Genomic DNA, 21844 nt, shown 5'->3' with positions numbered 1-21844 from the left:
AGTAAAAGTACAAAAGTAATGGCATCAATATTTACTTAAAGTAGGCTACCAAAAGTAGTAGCCTACTCATCAAAGATGAGTCATCATGCAGTATGTCCCATTTCACAAGTTCGCCGTGTATAAAAATCTTTTGAAAATAGCAGATCTACAAGCTCACAACCCTCGCCATGAAGACATGTTGTGAGCTGGTAGATCGGCTATTTTCAAATAGCCAAAGTTTAAATAAAATAGGGCTGAAGAGGTTATAAGGCATTGCTTTGTAATAATAATTCAAATCTACAAAGTAACTAGTAACTAAAGTGTTCAAATAATTGTAATGGAGTCAAAAGTAGGCTACAATATTTGCCCCTGGGATGTTAGTGGAGTAGCTAGAAGTAAAAGCACTGAAAACTGGAAATACCTAAAAAAAAATGTACTTAAGTACAGACAGTACTTGAGTAAATATACTTAGATACTTGGACACCACTGGACTGACGTCTGCTGAATATGAATTGAAGGATGGTCCAATAGGGAGCCTGCATGGAGCAGCGCCGCGGCATCAGAGAGACAGGCATCTCTCCTTGGTGCCTATAAGCTTCTCCCCATCAGACCCACATCAATACTATAGTCTGGAGACTCTCAGGACAGACACCAGATCACCACTAGATCACTGAGCATGTGGATCACTTCTTAAACGGCGCGATGAGTTCCCTACAGCAGCCATCAGGGGGGCTGATCGATCGCCATCATGCGTAAAAGTCACCATGAGGAGTCGTACGGAGGAAAACCCTTTACTTGTACATCGCATCAGTCTGGGTAAAGCGCGCTGCTGAGGATTAACTGACTGGGGTTTTTTTTAGCATGAGAGAGAGCCGATCAGGGACCAGGCTGTCCATGGATGGACACACACTACTATATGGACATACGCTTCTATAGATGAAGAGGCAATGGAGAAGAAGCACTGTGGAGTACATCAGATCTGCGTTCTGTTTCTCCTACCCTTCTCCCTCTATCCCCTCTGCTGCCAAGCCAGCTGGATGTAAGTACAGTATATCATGAACATGTGGGTATTTATCTCGTCAGTGGGCAGTGGTGGGAAAAGTAGCCTACTACATTTTACTTGAGTAAAATTACAAATGTATTGGCATCAAAATGTACTTAAAAGTACCAAAAGTAAAAGTAGTCATTATGCAGAAAGTCCCATTTAAAGTGTTCCAACTTAAGATCATATGGCAGATACAAGCTCACAACGCGTCGCGATGCAACACGTTGTGAGCTTGCCTTGTAGATCATAAAATCGTTAAAAATAATCAAAATCTACAAAGTATTACTAAAGTTTTCTAATAATTGTAATGGAGTAAAAATAAGCCTTTGACTCTGAGGTATTGAAAATTGTAAATACTGAAGAAAGTAAAAATACCCCAAAATTGTACTTTATAGCCTACAGTACTGAACTAAATGTAGGTAGCCTATACTTAGTTACTTTACACACCACTGTCAGTGGGTGATAGTATTGGCAAAGCATTGATTGATTGATTGATTGAATACTTTATTTAGAAGTTTGCAGAAAAAAAGCACATGAAAGTACAGTTCAAATACAAGGTCAAATAGGATAACAAAAAAAACAAAACCTTTGCGCTCAATTCAGTGACTAGCAACGTAGGCGCACCCGCGCGCTCTGCGTTAATAGCCTACTTAATAGCCAATTTACGCACAGCATGGGGTGCATTGGTAATGATGGGGTTTTGATGTGTCTCATCCATTATAATAACTATGGTCTAATCCAGTGGTTCTCAAACTTTTACATTTCAAGGACCCCCCCTTAACTCTGGCAGTGACCCCCCCTTAACTCTGGCAGTGTACAAATGGACGGGTCCATTTAGTTCCATTTGTACACTGCCAGAGTTACAGACTTGTAAGGGTCAATTTAGACCCCCCCCTCAGGGAACCTTGAGAGTCCCTGGACCCCACTTTGAGAACCACTGGTCTAATCAGATGGTTTGGAAATCACATCCGCGTGGGGGGTCCCGGAGAAACTAGTTTATTTCATGTGTCTCCTCCTCATCTAGGTGGTTGGGGATCACATCCGTGGGGGTCCCGGAGAAACTCGGCTGCTCCAACCTCCCGTTGACCTACAAGCAGAAGGAGCTGTGCAGGAGGAGGCCGTTCCTGCTGTCCAGCATCCAGGACGGAGCGCGCCTGGGCATCGCAGAGTGCCAGACCCAGTTCAAGCACGAACGCTGGAACTGCTCCACCGCCGCCAAGGGTCACTCTGCGTTCGGCTACGAGTCAACCAGCGGTAAGACCAGACTATATGGCTTCACAAAATGTACTTGAGTAGGCTACAAAAGTATTGGCATCAAAATGTAGGCCTACTTAAAGTAGGCTACCAAAAGTAGAAAGTATAGGCTACTCATTGTGCAGAATGTCCCATTTCACAAATTTTCAAATGTATAAATGTATTTAGAAAATCTTTTGAAAATAGCAGATCTACCAGCTTGTAGATCGGCTATTTTGTGTGTGTGTGTGTGTGTGTGTGTGTGTGTGTGTGTGTGTGTGTGTGTGTGTGTGTGTGTGTGTGTGTGTGTGTGTGTGTGTGTGTGTGTGTGTGTGTGTGTGTGTGTAAACTTGTGAAATGTCAAATGTATAAAATGTAAAACATCTTTGAAAATAGCAGATCTACAAGCTCACAATGCGTCCATCATGACGCATTGTGAGCTTGTAGATCTGCTATTTTCAAATGGCCGAAATGTATATGGGGGCTGAAGTGGTTAATGTATGTTTTGTAAGAACAATCCAAATCTACAAAGTAACTAAAGTTTTCAAATAATTGTAGTGGAGTAGAAAGTACAATATTTGTCTCTGAGATGTAGTGGAGTAGAAGTAAAAGTAAACTCATGCACTGTACAAATCCCGAGTGTTCATTTAAAGGTAGGCTATAGTGATATTTGTTGCCTAAAATAATAATAAAAAAATGTGTGTGTGAAAAGGTTAAATAAGCTCTATATTTTTGATAGTATGAGTGTTTGTTAACAGGGGTCTCCCTGTCTCTCCAGCTCTTTGAAAAACTGAAAATACATTTCCAGGTGGGTTGTCAATTTCATCCAATCATAGGAGAGAGTATCCATCTATCAGCTTCAATTGTATAGTGTTCCAGTTCCAATTTTGCCATCACTTCCGGTTTCACTTATCCTGTATCTTGTATGAGTTCTCTCTGCTGATTGGATAAAATTGGTATCCTGACTCGAAAATGCATAATCTGTTTACTAAAGAGCTGGACAGACAGGGAGACTGAGGGGGACGCACTGCTACTGAACAAAGACATAGACATCAGAATATAGAGCTATTTAGTATTTAACACTTATTTTAACAAAATAAAATCACTTACTGCACCTTTAACTCTGAGTGTACAAATATAACCAAATGAACCCCTAAGGGTTAATATTATTACATGTGTACACTCATAGTTACATATGGATGAACAGCACTTTAAAATGTACCCCCAATTTTAAAGTGTTGGGGGGGAAAAAAGTGTATTTTGTATTTATTACAAATCATTGTCGAATGCTTGTCTCTGTACAAATTTAAATACATATCAAGCTGTTACACATTTACCCATTTCAACTTAAATCATGCGTTTTAGGCTTTGACTGCATGACTGTGTCAATGGTCTGAGTCAAGACAAATGCAAGTAACACTCATTCCCTTCTCGTGGTGGACTTGAGTCCTAAAAATGTGTCATGGTTGTTCAGAGAGATGGTGATTTGATTTACGGACGTAATATGCAGTGGTGGAAAGAGTACTCACATTTTCTACTTAAGTAAAAGTATCAATACTGCAATGTAGAAATACTCTGTTACAAGCAAAAGGCCTGTGTTCAAAATGCTACTTGAGTAAAAGTACAAAAGTATTGGCATCAAAATATACTTAAAGTACCAAAAGTAAAAGTACTAAAATGTTTGAAAATAGACGATGTAGGCTACAAGCTCACAACGTGTCGCGTGTGAGCTTGTAGATCGGCTATTTTCAAATAGCCTATATCTAAAACAGGGCTGAAGGGGTTAATGTATGTTTTATGATGTAATAATTTATATCTGCAAAGTAACTAGTGACTAAAGTTTTCAAATAATTGTAATGGAGTAAAAGTACAATATTTGCCTCTGAGATGTAGTGGAGTAGAAGTAAAAGTATTGAAAATTGGAAATACTCAAGTAAAGTAAAAAATACCTCAGAATTGTACTTAAGTACAGTACTTGAGTAAATGTACTTAGTTACTTTACAACTCTGGTAATATGTGTAGGCTATATCCCCCCAGCCACTTGAACCAGCAAATAGAGAACACCTCTGTGGGCACATCTGCTCCGGTTTATCCGTTTCAACAGCATTTTATCCACGGTCAAGTGTCTCTTTGAACAGAGAAACCCCTTGCGCCCTGTCGGCCGTAAAACCAGCGGGATTATACTAATTTCGAGACCTCAAGTCGACATGTAACACAAGACATGGTTTCTTTATTCTAGCAAGCTTGTTCCAAGGCCCAAGGTCCTGCGAGTTTGGCTCCCAGAAATCTCAGTCCTGCATGGTTTTTATCCCTTAAATCTTCCATGTTTGGTCTGACGTGGAGATTACTCTTTGCTTTTCGCCTCACCTCTCTCCAGTGCCTCCACATTCCATCCGTCAGCATCCGTTATTTCACTCGAAAGTTACAAACGCAAGAGCATGTTATTATTGAGAGAGTTAACTTCTTCACGCTATCTTTACCACGGTTTCACATTTAGTTAGTTAGGACGTGTTTAACTTTGCCTAAGAGGCTTGAGAATGTTGTCCCATGACTGCAGATGTTCCTTTTATGTTCTCTCTAAAAGCTAGACTTTATTCTAATCGAATCAGAGGATTTTTTATTTAATTAGGCTATCGTTCCAGGTGACTTATCCCTCTGGGATGATCCAAATTCAGGAGCTAAAGAGAGTACATTTCTTATACTCTTGCTTGGTGGCACAGCAGATGGTGTCAAATGACTGTCAGTATGTATTGAATATCACACGTTAAATGAACTCCCAGATGATGTTCAAATCTTTGAAGTTGTCACAGTCCAATGCTCCCATGGACAATGTTGCACGTCTGTAGTGCTTCCAGTGGTGGAAAAATGTTTTACTTAAATAAAAGTATCAATACTGCAATGTAGAAGTACTCTGTTACAAGTGAAAGTCCAGAATTCTAAATGTACTTGAGTAAAAGTACTAAAATATTGGAATCAAAATGTACCTAAAGTACCAAAAGTAAAAGTACTCATTATGCACAAGGTCCCATTTCACAAGTTTTCAAATGTATACAAATCTTTTGAAAATAGCCGATTTACAAGCTCACAATGCGTCGCGATCCGACGGATTGTGAGCTTGTAGATCTGCTATTTTCAAATGGCCGAAATACACATGAAGTGGTTAATGCATGTTTTGACAAAGTAACTAGTAACTAACGTTTTCAAATAATTGTAGTGGAGTGAAAGTACAATACTTGCCTCTGAGATGTAGCGGAGCAGAAGTAAAAGTAGTGAAAATTGAAAGTAGCCTACTCCAGTAAAGTAAAACTACCTACTCCAATAAAGTACAATCTTGAGGTATTTTAACTTAACTGGAGTATTTCCAAATGTCAGTACTTTTACTTCTACTCCACTACATCTCAGAGGCAAATATTGTACTTTTACTCCACTACAATTATTAGAAAACTTTAGTTACTAGTTACTTCGCAGATATAAATGATTACATTATATAAAACATATATGAACCACTTCAGCCCTATTTTATACATGCTCGTAGAGCTTGTAGATCTGCTATTTTCAAATATTTTAGTACTTTTACTTTTGGTGCTTTAAGTATATTTTGATGCCAATACTTTTGTACTTTTACTCGGGTCAAATTTTGAACACAGGGCTTTTTTTTAACTTGTAACAGAGTATGTTTACATTGTGGTATTGCTACTTTTACTTAAGTAAAACATCTGCCGAGTACTTCTTCCATCACTGGGCTATATTTGCCATGCGTTTCCCAGCAGCATTGTAATCATTTCACAGACTCGTATCTAACAATACAAAACATTTCAAACATGTCAACTCATCAGAGCGAGCTCCCTTAACCCTTTAAGGCCGGGAAGGAAACGCATGCGTGTCATTTTAAGGTTTCTTTGGCTACTCAAAAATAGCAGATATACAAGCTCATAGCGTGGCACCGAGTGCCGCACTATGAGCTTGTATATCTGCAATTTCTTTGAAAAATCGTGTCCCTGGAACAAAATATTTTTTAGATGGGAGGGGGTCCACGGACAAATACATATTATTTTGGGGGTCCTTGACACAAAAAGTTTGAAAACCATTGATAATAATAATGAGCAACATAAGTAAAAAAATATATATTAAAAAAAACTTTAGGAAAAAAAAAAATGTTAGGATTTACAAGACTGAAAGAGTGAATTTGTAAAAAGATTTGATTTATAAACATTTTCACAATAAAAAAAAAAATAGCAGATCTACAAGCTCGTATGAGCTTGTAGATCTGCTATTTTTATACAGCCAAATAAATCTTTTGGCTGGTTTTGAATTCTCTGGAATTCAAAACTTAGTCCAGTAAAAGTACAAAAGTATTGGTATCAACGTGTACTTAAAGTACCAAAAGTAAAAGTACTGGTTATGCGTCTAAAATGTGTAAAAGGCTTTCGAAAATAGCAGATCTACAAGCTCACAACGTGTCGCATGGCGACACGTTGTGAGCTTGTAGATCTGCTATTTTCAAATAGCCAAAGTTTACATAGGGCTGAAGTGGTAAATGTATGTTTTGTAATAATAATCTAAATCTATAAAGTAACTAGTAACTAAAGTTTTCAAATAATTATAGTTGAGTAAAAGTACAATATTTGTCTCAGAGATGTAGTGGAGAATAGAAGTAAAAGTATAGAAAAAATATTCCAGTAAAGTAAAAAAAAGTCCTCAAAATTGTACTTAAAGGGGAAATCCACCCATTTTCAATATTTAACTATGTCATTAATATAGCATAAAGGAGTTGTGTGGAAATAAGAAAAAATTTAAAAAAAAATTAACATTGCAAAAAAATTTAACATTGCAAAAAAATTAACATTGCAAATTACACTGTGATGACTCATCATGGTGTAATTTGCAATGTTAATTTTTTTGCAATGTTAAATTTTTTTGCAATGTTAATTTTTTTTTTAATTTTTTCTTATTTCCACACAACTCCTTTATGCTATATTAATGACATAGTTAAATATTGAAAATGGGTGGATTTCCCCTTTAAGTACAGTACTTGAGTACATGTACTTAGTTACTTTCCACCACTGGATTTGTTGATGCATAATCCTTTGTATGTTAGTATTTTCAGATTCTTCGCCAACTAAATCAGCCATTAGTTTTTTGGCGAAATGCCCCTTTAACAATAGGTGTTTGGATTGAGATTTGTTCTCTAACCCATTTAAACCGGGAAAGAATCTGTGTCATTTTTAGATTTCTTTGGGCGCTTCAAAAATAGCAGATCTACAAGCTCATAGCACGGCACCGAATGCCGCCCTATGAGCTTGTAGATCTGCTATTTTTTGGGAAAATCAAGGAAAATGTGTGCAAATCTTTGAGTATATATATATATTTTTAAAGCAAACATTTGTAACTCAAATCTTTGCTTCTGGGGGATTCTACAAATGTCTTCTAAATCCTAACAGTTTTTAGAAAAAACTCATGTTACTATAAGCAGTGGTTCTCAAACTTTTTCATGTCATGGACCCCCAAAATGATCTGTATTTGGCCGTATTTTTGCTTAAAAAAAAAGAAAAGATATTATATATATATATATATATATATATATATATATATATATATATATATATATATATATATATATATTCAAAGATTTGCACAAATTGTCACGATTTTTCAAAAATAGCAGATATACAAGCTCAAGCTATGAGCTTGTATATCTGCTATTTTTGAATAGCCAAAGTATAAAACAATGGTTAAAGTGGTTACAATCTAAAATGAGTTGACAGATGCTTTCTCAGTCTTAATGGATTAAACACTTTCCACCTGGTGTCCCTAGGCATGCCGAGAGAAAAATGTCAAAAATGTTCACATATAAAATAAAATAAATCGAATCAAAGCAAAACAATAAAAAAAATGTCCACATTTTCAAAAATGGCTTATGGATCGGCTATTTTCTCAATTTGTCAGCATACAACGAAGCAAATGGCTTAATAAAGTGGTTAATTTAACTCTGAAATAACACAAGATTTTGGTAGTAAGGAGCCAGGCCTTGTCCATCATCACCGCTTCCACCTCAAACACTGTGCTGTGTAACCCTACGCCCCTCACCCCGTCTGGGCCAGGTCCCTTTCCCATGGGAGCTGGTGTCTACCGCGCCTCTCACCTCACGGTGTGTGTGTGTGTGTGTGTGTGTGTGTGTGTGTGTGTGTGTGTGTGTGTGTGTGTGTGTGTGTGTGTGTGTGTGTGTGTGTGTGTGTGTGTGTGTGTGTGTGTGTGTGTGTGTGTGCGCGCGTGCGCGTGCAGTGGTGTAAAAAGTACTATTTCACTCAAGTAAAAGTATCAATACAGCAATGTAGAAGTACTCTGTTACAAGTAAAAGTCCGGAATAAAAAATGTGCTTGAGTAAAAGTACCAAAAGTAGAAAGTACTCATTATGCAGAATGTCCCATTTCACAGGTTTTCAAATGTACAAAATGTATAAAAATCGCTGATCTACAAGCTCACAATGCGACGCCTTGTGAGCTTGTAGATCGGCTATTTTCAAATGGCGGAAATGTATATACATGTAGGGCTGAAGTGGTTACTGTATGTTTTGTAACAATAATCAAAATCTACAAAGTAAGTAACTAAAGTTGTCAAATAATTGTAGAGGAGTAAAAGTACAATATTTGCCTCTGAGATGTAGTGGAGTAGGAGTAAAAGTATTGCAAATTGGAAATACTCAAGTAAAGTACAAATTCCTCAAAAAAATACAGTACTTGAGAGTGTGTGTGCGTGTGCATGTGCGTGTGCGTGTGTGTGTGTGTGTGTGAGTTCCGATAAACAAAATCATTTAAGCGTAGGGCCTTCTGTCAGCCTTTCGTCTTTCGACAGACACGGTAGTTGGATTTGGTAAATCTTTGATCTTTACTGATCTGGTCTGATTCCTTTTAAAGTGATTAACGCTCAGATATTACAGTGCAGACGTGCAGCAGGGTGTCATGAATTTGTGGTATAATTGTTCAACCATAACCCTGTCTGCTCGGAATGCGACGGCCAGCCAAACGTTTTAACCCAATAAGGACGGGAACGCATCTGTGTCATTCCTAAATTTCTTTGGCTATTCAAAAATAGCAGATATACAAGCTCATAGCGCGGCACCGAGTGCCGCGCTATGAGCTTGTAGATCTGCTATTTTTGAAAAATCTTGAAAATTCTTTGAATATATATATTTTTTTTTTAAGTGAATTTTTTTTTACTCCGATCTGTGCTTCTGGGGGGTCCCTGGAACAACATATGTTGAGATGAGGGTCCCCGGCCAAATACATATCATTTTAGGGGTCCTTGACATGGAAAAGTTGGAGCAACACTGATATAGCAACATACTGTTAGGATTTAGAGAACATTTTTAGATATGTATTTGGCCGCGGACCCCCATCTCAAAATGTTTTGTTCCAGGGACCCCCAGAAGCAAAGATTTGAGTTACAAATGTTTGCTTTAAAAAATATATATATTCAAAGATTTGCGCAAATCTTCACGATAAAAAAAAAAAAAGCTGATATACAAGCTCATAGCGTGGCACTCGGTGCCGCGCTATGAGCTTGTATATCTGCTATTTTTTGGAGTAGCCGAAAGAAATCTAAAAATGACACAGATGCGTTCCCGGTCTTAATGGGTTAAATGAATAAAGATCCTTTTCAAAGTCTCCCAAACTGAAGCCAGGATTCGTATGCAGTAAACATGAAACCTCTGCCAGTCCTACTTATCCACTTTTCAACCTGGCGTCCCTATTTTTGGGCATGTCATTATAGGTGAGAGTTGTCAGACATAAAAAAAAAATAAAAAAATGTTGAATCTCTATCTGTAAGTGTGTAGATGTGCTATTTTCGTTATCCTTGGATATACTTAAAGGTAGGGTAAGTGATTTACTTTGGTTGAAATAAGTGTTAAATAGCTCTATATTCTGATAGTACTCATTTGTTCAGTAAAAGGAGTCTCCCATGTCTCTCCAGCCCTTTATTAAACAGAAAATGCATTTTCAGTGCTCTCTCCTGATTGGCTTAAATTTTTTAGGGTGTACCTGAAAATGTACTATATTCTATTTACTAAAGAGCTGGAGAGACCCCTGTGGCCGAACAAATATGCTCTGTAGCAATGATTACTTTTTAACAAAAAAAACAAAACAAAAATGTATTAATTGAATACTTTATTAACAGTTTGCAATTTGTACAGAGGTACGGTTTACGATGACTAAAACTAAGACTAAACATATTGACAATTTCGTCAACAAATAAAAACTAGACTAAAATCTTAGTGATGGACGAGTGGAGTAGAGATCCAGCAGAACTAAAGGACAAGTCATTTTATGTTTGGTTGCGCTCTGAAAATAGCAGATCTACAAGCTCACAACGCGTCGCAGCACGACGCGTTGTGAGCTCTATAGATCGTCTATTTTCAACATGCAACCAAGTGTAAAATCAGCCATTACGACAGCACCAAGGCACCGCCAACATACATTTTAGTCGACTAAATCAACTATAGATTTAGTCGACTATAATCTTATGATATTTAGTCGACTAAAACTAGACAAAAACTAAAACATTTCAAATGACTGAAATATAAAACTAAATCAAAATTAGTTGTCAAAATCAACGCTTTTACAGGGACCAAGGAGACGTTAACAGCGTTAACAGAGTATTTCTACATTGCAGTATTGATACTTTTACTTAACCCATTAATACCTGGAACGCATCTGTGTCACTTTTAGATTTCTTTAGGCTATTCAAAAATAGCAGATATACAAGCTCATAGCGCGGCACCGAGTGCCGCGCTACGAGCTTGTAGATCTGCTATTTTTGAAAAATCGTGAATTTTTTTTTTTACATTTTTTTCCGAAAAACTGTTAGGATTTAGAAAATGTTTAGAAGCGGCCTCAGGTCTTAATGGGTTAAGTAAAACATGTGAGTACTTTTCCCGCCACTGGTCCCATGTAAATTAACGTTACTTCTTCCCCTGGGGTGGATGTATATACGTGGCGGGGCACAGGGACCAAGGAGACGGCGTTCATCTACGCGGTGATGGCGGCGGGCCTGGTCCACGCCGTGACGCGCGCCTGCAGCCAGGGCAACATGACGGAGTGCGGCTGCGACACCAGCCTGCAGGGACCCCCGGGGACCCCCTCCTCCTCCGCCGCCGCGGCGGAGGAGGGCTGGCACTGGGGGGGCTGCTCGGACCACATCCACTACGGCACGTGGTTCAGCCGGAAGTTCATAGACAACACCGGGGCCAGGAACCTGTCGTCCTCGTCGTCCTCGGCCAGAGGAGGGGGAGGGGGAGGGGGAGGAGGGGGGTACGGCCTGCTCTCCATGAACCAGCACAACAGCGAGGCCGGGCGACAGGTGAGAGAGAGGGGTTTGGGGGCGGGGAGGGAGGGGGTGTGCACGTGTTCTCATAGATATGTATTTATACACACAGACATCCCTCTGCCACACAACATATGTCACACAGAGCACACACACACAGAGAGAGAGAGAGAGAGAGAGAGAGAGAGAGAGAGAGAGAGAGAGAGAGAGAGAGAGAGAGAGAGAGAGAGAGAGAGGCAGGTGTCTGGATTCCTATTGTGCAGTGGTGGAAAAAAATACTAAAATTCTTGACGTACACGTTACTTACACGTTATTTTTGGGCGGTGAAACCGCCCCTATAAGTGAGATTTGGAAAAATGTACAAATATCTTGGGCAGTGAAACCGCCCCTAAAAGTGAGGTTTGGAAATTTGTACAATTATCCTGCGCTGTGATTGGCCAATCACAATCTATTCAGGACTGTGATTGGCCAGTGTCACATGACACATGTGCATAGCCCTATATAAGCAACCATAACTTAAAAAAACCCATAAATTTGTTTTTTTTAAGTTATGGTTTTGTCCATCATAAAGAGTGTTTCAATAAATGTATTTATTTTCTGTACATGATTGGTTGACTCCATTCAGTATTGTGGTTAGCTAGGAAGACACCGCCCACTTCACACAGGGTGTGATTTTTATATTTCTTTGGCTATTCAAAAATAACAGATCTACAAGCTCCTAGCGCGGCGCCGAGTGCCGCGCTATGAGCTTGTGGATCTGCTATTTGTTTTAAATCGTGACGTTTTTTTTTGCAAATCTTTGAATATATATTTTAAAGCGAACATTTCTAACTCAAATCTTTGCTTCTGGGGGGATTCTACAAATGTACAAATGTCTTCTAAATCCTAACAGTTTAAAAAAAAAAAACTTGTTGTTGCTATAATATCAGTGGTTCTTTTTTCATGTCAAGGACCCTCCAAAATGACATGCGGACCCCCGTCTCAAAATATGCTGTCCCAGGGACATCCCCAGAAGCAAAGATTTGAGTTACAAATGTTCCCTTTCAAAAAATATATATTCAAAGATTTGCACATATTTTCACGATTAAAAAGAAAAAAATAGCAGATCTACAAGCTCATAGCGCGGCACTCGGTGCCGCGCTATGAGCTTGTAGATCTGCTATTTTTTTTAATAGCCCAAAGAAATCTTAAAATGACACAGATGCGTTCCCGGTCCTAATGGATTCATGACCAATGAAAGCAAAGCGATGCTTCACGGCATGGAGCAACGGGAAACGCACTGAAGTCATGAGATTTTTTCTTCTCTGCCGAGTTTAGAAATAACAGGGGTCCAGAAGTTCCGCGCAGAGTGTCTAAAAGAGTTACTTCTACAACGTGCACGACGCCGCTGGAAACGTGCTTAGATCCTCTCATCCGAAAACATAAAAGTGAAAAACTAAAAAAGAAACGCCAACTAGTACAAGCACTGGTGTAAAGTAACTAAGTACATTTACTCAAGTACTGTACTGAAGTACAATTTTGAGGTATTTTTTACTTTACTGGAATATTTCCAATTTTCAGTACTTTTACTTCTACTCCACTACATCTCAAAGGCAAATATTGTACTTTTACTCCACTACAATTATTTGAAAACTTTCGTTACTAGTTACTTTGCAGATATAAAGTATTACTTATTATACAACAGACATAACCACTTTAGCCATATTTTATACATAGACTATTTGAAAATAGCCGATCTACAAGCTCACAACGCGTCGCGATGCGACGCATTGTGAGCTTGTAGATCTGCTATTTTCAAAAATTGTAGTACTTTTACTTTTGGTACTTTACGTATATTTATTTTTGACACCAATACTTTTATAGTTTTACTCAATTCAATTTTGAATTCCAGACTTTTACTTGTAACAGAGTACTTCTACATTACAGTATCGATACTTGTACTTAAGTAAAACATTTGAGTACTTTTTCCACCACTCTACGCCTCTGGAAATGTGCTTGTGCCCTCTCATCCGAAAACATAAAAGTGAAAAACAAGAAGCAGCCAACTAGTACAACTTGTACTAGTTGGCTGCTTCTTGTTTTTCACTCACTCACGTCACTCATATCCTCCCATTCTGTTATGTCCTCATTGCTCTTGTACTGTACAAGAGCAATGAGGACATAATAGAATGGGAGGATATGAGTGACGGAATCAGAGTTGCAATAAGTCCAGCTCATCTCATCCATATTGAGTAATTGGGAGAGGCACGGCAGTGGTATTGATGTTTTCTTGCCAATAATTCACTCAAAAGAATGTCCCTTGTAAACACACCCAGAGCAAAATGACAACAGACAAAACACTGTTACAGGCACCGATCTTTAGACAGGCATACACACACACAGAAGTACACTTATTTTCAACGCGTGCACGCACGCACGCACGCACGCACGCACGCACGCACGCACGCACGCACGCACGCACGCACGCACGCACGCACACACACACACACACACACACACACACACACACACACACACACACACACACACACACACACACACACACACACACACACACACACACACACACACACACACACACACACACACACACACACACACACGCGCGCACGCACACGCACACGCACCCATATTTTCACATATTTTGAAGTTGTGAAATGGGACGTTCTGTATAATGAGTACTATATTTTGATACCAATAGCTTGGTAAGTACTTTTTCCACCACTGACACACGCACGCACGCACGCACGCACGCACGCACGCACGCACGCACGCACGCACGCACGCACGCACGCACGCACGCACGCGCACACGCACACGCACACGCACACGCACACGCACACGCGCACACACACACACACACACACACACACACACACACACACACACACACACACCTCTTCTGGAGTACAAAGAAAGCAGTGTGTGTTTACAGTCTTTTCCCACTGTGCGTCCGCAAGCCGAGGTGGAAGGTTAAGAGGGGCCGAACTAGAGAAGAGCAGGGGGGGGGGGGGGGGGGGCTAAAACGGGGGTCACCCAGAGACCACTGTCTCTGGCCATGGTGGGCTTTTTAGATATGTATTTGGCCGCGGACCCCCATCTCAAAATGTTTTGTTCCAGGGACCCCCCCCAGAAGCAAAGATTTGAGTTACAAATGTTCACTTTAAAAATACTGTATATATATATATTCAAAGATTTGCACACATTTTCAAGATAAAAAAAATAATAGTAGATCTGCTATTTTTTTCAATAGCCCAAAGAAATGTAAAAATGACACAGATGCGTTCCCGGTCTTAAAGGGTTAAGTGCGGATAGGGCCCCCGGGGGGTAGTAACGCCTGACTCCTGCCTCCACCCTGGGGTAGTAACGCCTGACTCCTGCCTCCACCCTGCTGCTGTGTTGAGACTGAAATGTAAACTATTACTGTAACAACATGAGGTCATGGCTCTATCGGGCGCTGGAGCTTCAAATAAAGATAGCAACCCGTTTCCGCTTATAAGGGAAATGTCTGGGGAGGTATAGAGCGGTTCTCCTGAGATCCGGAAGGTTCCCCAGGTTGGATCCCTGGGCCTTTGAGCAAGATGCTTGAACCCCACAACTGCTGTTCGCTGGGCGCTGCTGCTCAGTAGCTACACCCATATAGATAATAGATAATAACTAATAGCTAGGAAGAGTTACATAGATAGAAATACCTTTATTTAAAGGGATAGTTCACCCCCAAAATGACTTTGTTTCTATCGATTAGTCACCCCATGGAGACTTGAATTCATGGAGATTTCTTTCGTTTTTGTCGCATTCCTTTTTCTTTTCTTATTTTTTTATCCCGCGATTTTTGTTACCCATTTTTTTCACCCGGTGCCAATTTCCTAAGTAATCATGGGCGCTACACCTGCCCTACACCAGCGCTACTACAGTCCCCTTCAGCCTAGGGAGGCCAGGGCCGAGCTCATGCTTCCTTCAATGCATGAGAGCCAACTGACCTTCTTGTCACCCGACAGGGGGGGGGGTTTTCCCTGGTAGGACGTAGCGCGTGGAAGGAACACGTTATTCCAACCCCCTTCCCCTCCATCAGGCGCCCCGGCTGTCATGGGGGAGGCGGTATAGCGACCAGGATTACTACATGTTTTTGTGAGGGTATTAACTACCCTAGGAGACACGGGGAGAACATGCAAACTCCACACAGAGTAGGCCCTTTCACCAACCCCACCTAGGGTATGGGCACTGATGACGCGGAGGAGAAGACACGCCCCCAGCGCCCACAGCCTCCCCGGCGGGAATCGAACCCAGGACCTTCTAGCTGTGAGGCGACAGCGCTACCGACTGCGCCACGTGCCCCGTTTTTGTCGCATTCCTAAGCCAATAATTTGATGACCGGCAGCGGTTTCGGTAGGAGCCACAAAGAGTCTCCTTTGTGTCTCCTACCGGAACCGCTGCCTAACGGTTCGCTGGTCATCAAATTATTGGCTTAGGAATGAGACAAAAACAAAAAAATATCAATGAATTCAATTCAATTTGGGCGAACTATCCCTTTAATCGACAGAAGAAATTCAGGTGTCATCACAGCCTGCAGTAAGCAAGAAACACAGAACAGCTACAGCCAAGAGTAGAGGGACACAACTAAGTTTAATAAAGATACAGTAAAAGTAAAAGTAGTATGAAAAATAAAGATAGCCCAAATTAAACATTAAACTGTACAATTAAACATATGTACAGTCAATCAACAGCAAACAATGTATATTGGGCAATAATGAGCAGTGGTGTAAATTAACTAAGTACATTTACTCAAGTACTGTACGTTTTACTTTTTTACTTTACTGGAGTATTTCCAATTTTCAATACTTTTACTCCTACTCCACTACATTTCAGAGGCAAATATTATACTTTTACTCCACTACAATTATTTGTCAACTTTAGTTACAAGTTACTTTACAGATATAAATTATTATATTATAAAACATACATTAACCACTTTAGCCCTATTCTATACATAGGCTATTTGAAAACAGCAGATAAGCTTTTTCCAAAAAACTTTGGTACTTTTGGTACTTGTTAGGGCATTTTACTTGTTAGGGCATGGTCACACCGCACTTTTATATTACCTCTGGGGCGGAATCTGCTAATCAGGGGCGTCACTACCGTCACGCAGACAACGCGGTTGCGTTGGGGCCCATGACGTTAGGGGCACATCCCCACCCAAAAAATAAAATAAAAATTATATATAAAAAAAAAATGAATTAAAAAATAAACCTGGGTGTGCCCCTTAACATTGTTACAAAACCGTTGTTTATGTACCCGAAATCCGTCACAAACCCGCGAAAAAATAATCAGAAACCACTAATAACCGCAAAATGTTCGCGCTGTCCGGGCATGCGCGTTCATGAGGGCCCGCTGTGACCGCCTCGCGTCGGGGCATACTGTTGCCTCGTTACGCGACTGCTGCTAATGCTTTGTCAATGCAAATGCATGGATTCATGGTCTTGCGCATCTTTCTCGCGGATCCACGCATTTGCATTGACAAAGCATTGGCAGATTCTGCCCCAGAGGTAAAATAAAAGTGCGTTGTGACCGCGCCCTAACAGAGCATTTCTACACGATGGTATTGTTGCTTTTCTTAAATCAGAAAATCAAGTACTTTCTCCACCACTGATAATGAGCAATGCTCCCATCTGTTAGCAGTAAAACATGCAAATGTAGCCCCGAAAGTCATATCATGACTTTTGAGGCCGGTTTGTGCAGAACCCCCTCCAGTCACAATGTGACTGGAAGGGGTTCTGCACAAAAGTCAACAAGTGACTTCTTGGGAGTGAGACTGTGTTGCAATGTACATGTCCGCTGAAACCTTTTCCCCCTCTCCTCCTCCTCATCCCTAAAGGCCATCGAGAAGACCATGTCCACCGACTGCCGGTGTCACGGCGTATCGGGCTCCTGCGCCGTCAAGACGTGCTGGCGCACCATGGCGCCGTTCGAGCGCGTGGGCAACCACCTGAAGGAGCGCTACGAGGGCAGCGTGCACGTGCTGGACCGCGCCCACAGCAAGCGGAAGGCCAAGAGGAAGGAGAGGGAGCAGCGGCGCGTGCCCATCGAGAAGCAGGAGCTCGTCTTCCTCGCCAAGTCGCCCAACTACTGCCTGGAGGACAAGCGCTGGGGCGTGACGGGCACCAGGGGGCGACGGTGCAACCGCGCCTCGCAGGGCCCCGACGGCTGCAACCTGCTGTGCTGCGGCCGCGGCTACAACACGCACGTGGTGCGCCACGTGGAGCGCTGCGAGTGCAAGTTCGTGTGGTGCTGCTACGTGCGCTGCCGGCGCTGCGAGAGCATGAACGACATGCACACGTGTAAATGAGGGGAACGCGGATAAGGATTCGAGGGGGCGAGAGAGACGTTGCGCTCCGAGCATGCCTGCACACATTCTGTGCATTGTTTCCAGACACATACGTGTGGTGCAGGCCTCGCTTTCTCCATGTCATGCATGCAACAGGACATACTGCACGCACACGCACACACACACACACACACACACACACACACACACACACACACACGCACACACGCACACACGCACACACGCACACACACGCACACACACACACGTCGAAAGAAACCAGTGGTGGAAAAAGTACTCAAATATTTTACTTAAGTAAAAGTATCAATACTGCAATGTGTAGAACTACTCTGTTGCAAGTAAAAGTCCGGAATTCAAAATGTGCTTGATTATATATGCTCATTATGCAAAATGTCCCATTTAAAGTTTTCAAATGTATACCAATCTTTTGAAAATAGCCGATCTACAAGCTCACAATGCGTCGCATCGCGGCCCATTGTGAGCTTGTAGATCGGCTATTTTCAAATGGCCGAAATGTATATATATAGGGCTGAAGTTGTTACTGTATGTTTATTTCCAGTAACTAAAGTTTTCAAATGATTGCAGTTGAGTAAAAGTACAATATTTGCCTCTGAGATGTAGTGGAGTAGAAGTAAAAGTATTGGAAATTGGAAATACTCCAGTAAAGTACAAATACCCCAGAAAAAAAGTACAGTACTTGAGTACATGTATACTTAAGTTACTTTCCACCACTGACAGAAACACACACACACACACACACACACACACACACACACACACACACACACACACACACACACACACACACACACACACACACACACACACACACACACACACACACACACACACACACACACACACACACACACACACACACACCTCCATGCCTCTCTGAGGAGTCGGACATCAGTATTTCTACACTTTCCGAACGGACTGGGACGTCCGGGTTGACAACAGGGACAATGAGTGTTCTTCTGAGAACAAGATCTTGTTGCGAACGCTCCTCCTCCTCCTCGCCTCCAGCGTTTTCCAGGGGAGTTCTAAGTACATACGATGCCGGACAAGACTCTCCTCTCCAGAGCTTTGACCTTGAGAGAAAGTACAGCAGATTGACGGAGGCTCTGGCGATAGGGTTTCATGTGATCTTGGAGGAGAACACTGTCTGAGAGGAAGTACAAAAAGGGAAAGCCAGATGGCCTGTTGCACCTGGACTGCATCTTAAGACTGATTTAAACCTTGTTGCTCGCCGGAAATAAGTAGCCGATCTACAAGCTCACGATGTAAAAGCCTGCGGATCTGCTGTTTTCGGTGCGCGCGACACCGAATGCGCAAACGAACAAAATGAAGCATTATGAGCTTATAGCATACTGTCCGTAGGTCTCTCTCCGCACATGGTTAGTTCATGATAATCACAATGTGGCTTTAGATCGGCTTGATGAGTAAATGAAATAAACTAGATCCTCCTCGGCAGGGATGAGAATCAACTGATACAATATTTTAACCCATTTAGACCGGGAAAGAATCGGTGTCATTTTTTGATTTCTTTGGCTCTTCAAAAATAGCAGATCTACAAGCTCATAGCGCGGCACCGAGTGCCGCGCTATGAGCTTGCAGATCTGCTATTTTAGAAAAATCGTGAAAATGTGTCTAAAGCAAACATTTGTAACTCAAATCTTTGCTTCTGGGGAATTCTACAAATGCCTTCTAAGTCCTAACAGTTTTCTGAAAAACTTATGTCGCTATATGAGTGGTGCTCAAACTTTTCCATGTCAAGGACCACCCAAAATTATATGTATTTGGCCGCGGACCCCCATCTCAAAATATGTTGTTCCAGGGACTCCCAGAAGCACAGATCAGAGTTAAACATTTTCGTCTTAAAACATATATTCAAAGATTTGCACAAAGTTTCCACGATAAATTAAAAAAAATAGCAGATCTACAAGCTCATAGCTTGTATATCTGCTATTTTTGAATTGCCAAAGAAATCTGAAAATGACACAGATGTGTTCCCGGTCTTAATGGATTAAATGCTCTTTCACAGGAAAAGAAAATAAGGATAACCACACATTTTTGGAAGGCCTGAATCATAACACCCCACAAGCACAATTGTCTTGGCAATATTTGCTATTGGAAAATAAGAAGAATGCTGTGTAGCTTTTTGGAATAAACTGTTGATGATTTATACATCACCACTGCATTTTCCTTTTAGATTTATTTTTTTGGGGGGGAAGATTAGTTGTAAAGCAATTGTTATAATATATAATTCTATGATAATTCAGAGGAAATTTCAGGGCAGGCTAAATTTACATGCAGATGAGACTATATAAAATGGAAGTAGTATTTTTTATAAATTGTTTATATTTTTTGAATATTAAATTATGCTGTACAATAACAAATGTCTTTAATGTTTTCTTCTAGCAACACTTTACTGCTCCAGGGTTTCTGTTATGTGAACGTTCAAGTGAGAGTGGTCATAATTATCTGTATTCAGTTCTTTTCAGATTCAGATTTCACTGAATAACCGAAATTTACATAAGGGGGGGCATGGAGGAAAATAGGGGAGGGTCATGCCTTTCTAATTTTGGTCCAAGGGAGGGTCAGCTAATTTTACTTTGAATCCAAGGGAGGGTCATGCAATTTTGAATTGATAAAATAGTCCGTTTTTTATATACCTTTTTAGTACAGCAGAACAGTGGTCAATGACCCCTCTCCATTTCAAAGGATACAAAGAATTCAAATCAAGTAACACCTTGTCTATTTAGAATCAATGACGGTCGTTAACAAGCCATCAACGCACAGCGAGTGTGAACGACCCAGTCAAATCTATTCAGCGTCTTAACGATGGTGGTTGAACAATTAAGCAAAACTTCAACAGGCGTTATTGGAGAGATGCATTATAAATAGGCCTACTATAACTGGATATTCATAATCATTTGAAGTAATTCTGTGCATGTTGATTAATGTGGATCTATATGGACAGTTGTGTATATGTCACAGTACGTTTGGAGAACCAGTACGATTGAAGACAGAGCGCTCGTTTTTAGGCACGGGGCTCCTTCGGGGCGAGGCGGGGCTTTTCGAGACAGGGTTTATTAGCGAGGCTCGCGAGGAGGAGGAGGAGGACGGCGCTGCGAGGCGGGGGGTTATTACGCGAGGCTCGCGAGGAAGAGGAGCCTCCTCCTCCTCCTCCTCCTCGCGTAATAACCCATCCCGTCCTCTCCTTCTCTCCTTCTCCTCCTCCGAGGAGGAGGAGAAGGAGAGCGCGGAGAGGCGGGGCTTTGATGCGCCGACGGAGACCTGTCTTTTGTTGTTCCCCCCCACATAGCAACCAGGAAGCTACGCTAGGGGAACCATAATATCTATGAGGGGAACGCTGAACACGCGTTCACACGCACGGCGCGCCGACTTAGTGGAGCTTGAGGCCGAGGAAGCGCGCCCTCGCGCCTCCAGGCGCGAGTGCCCGCGGTGACCGGCCGACGCTCCACTAGTCGACTCAGCGCCGTTTGATTTGTAAACCGATAGGGACAGAATAGTTCTTTTCATGGATCACTGTGTGTGTGTGTGTGTGTGTGTGTGTGTGTGTGTGTGTGTGTGTGTGTGTCAGGGAGAAAGTAAAACAAAAGCCAGAACACAATAAAAGTATCTAAACAGTCCTGCTTTCAATAAACCAAAAAAAGCATGAGCGCGTGCGCGTGTGTGTGCGCGTGTGTGTGTGTGTGTGTGTGTGTGTGTGTGTGTGTGACTGTGTGTGTGTGTGTGTGTGGGTGTGGCCATATATGTTTGTGCACAAGCCTTGCTTGTGGCTCCCTCTAGTGCTGGGTGGGTGGTAAAAACGAGCGCGCTTTCTTCAATCGTACTGGTTCTCCAATCATACTGTAACATATAGATGCCTAGCTCCACAAGTAAAACCAGAAGCATCA

At 41.4% G+C, this 21844-nt stretch overlaps 2 protein-coding genes across 2 annotated transcripts in view; one reads left to right on the top strand and one right to left on the bottom strand.

Moving 5' to 3' along the window:
- Positions 1-21844, bottom strand: part of socs2 (suppressor of cytokine signaling 2) — a 267878-nt gene that overhangs the window by 155449 nt on the left and 90585 nt on the right. The window lies entirely within an intron of this gene.
- Positions 927-17921, top strand: wnt16 (wingless-type MMTV integration site family, member 16; the record flags this gene model as incomplete). The annotated part of the gene is made up of 4 exons (XM_080421170.1): positions 927-1018; positions 2049-2278; positions 11262-11614; positions 17451-17921. 4 exons carry the CDS (start codon positions 927-929, stop codon positions 17919-17921), a joined length of 1146 nt encoding a protein of 381 aa, XP_080277296.1.

The sequence above is a fragment of the Gymnoscopelus braueri genome, assembly GCF_963280865.1.
Source record: "Gymnoscopelus braueri genome assembly, chromosome: 23".
NCBI classification, from domain to species: Eukaryota; Metazoa; Chordata; class Actinopteri; order Myctophiformes; family Myctophidae; genus Gymnoscopelus; species Gymnoscopelus braueri.
The sequence above is the reverse complement of the archived record's forward strand: the minus strand, read 5'-3'. Positions and strand labels throughout refer to the sequence as shown.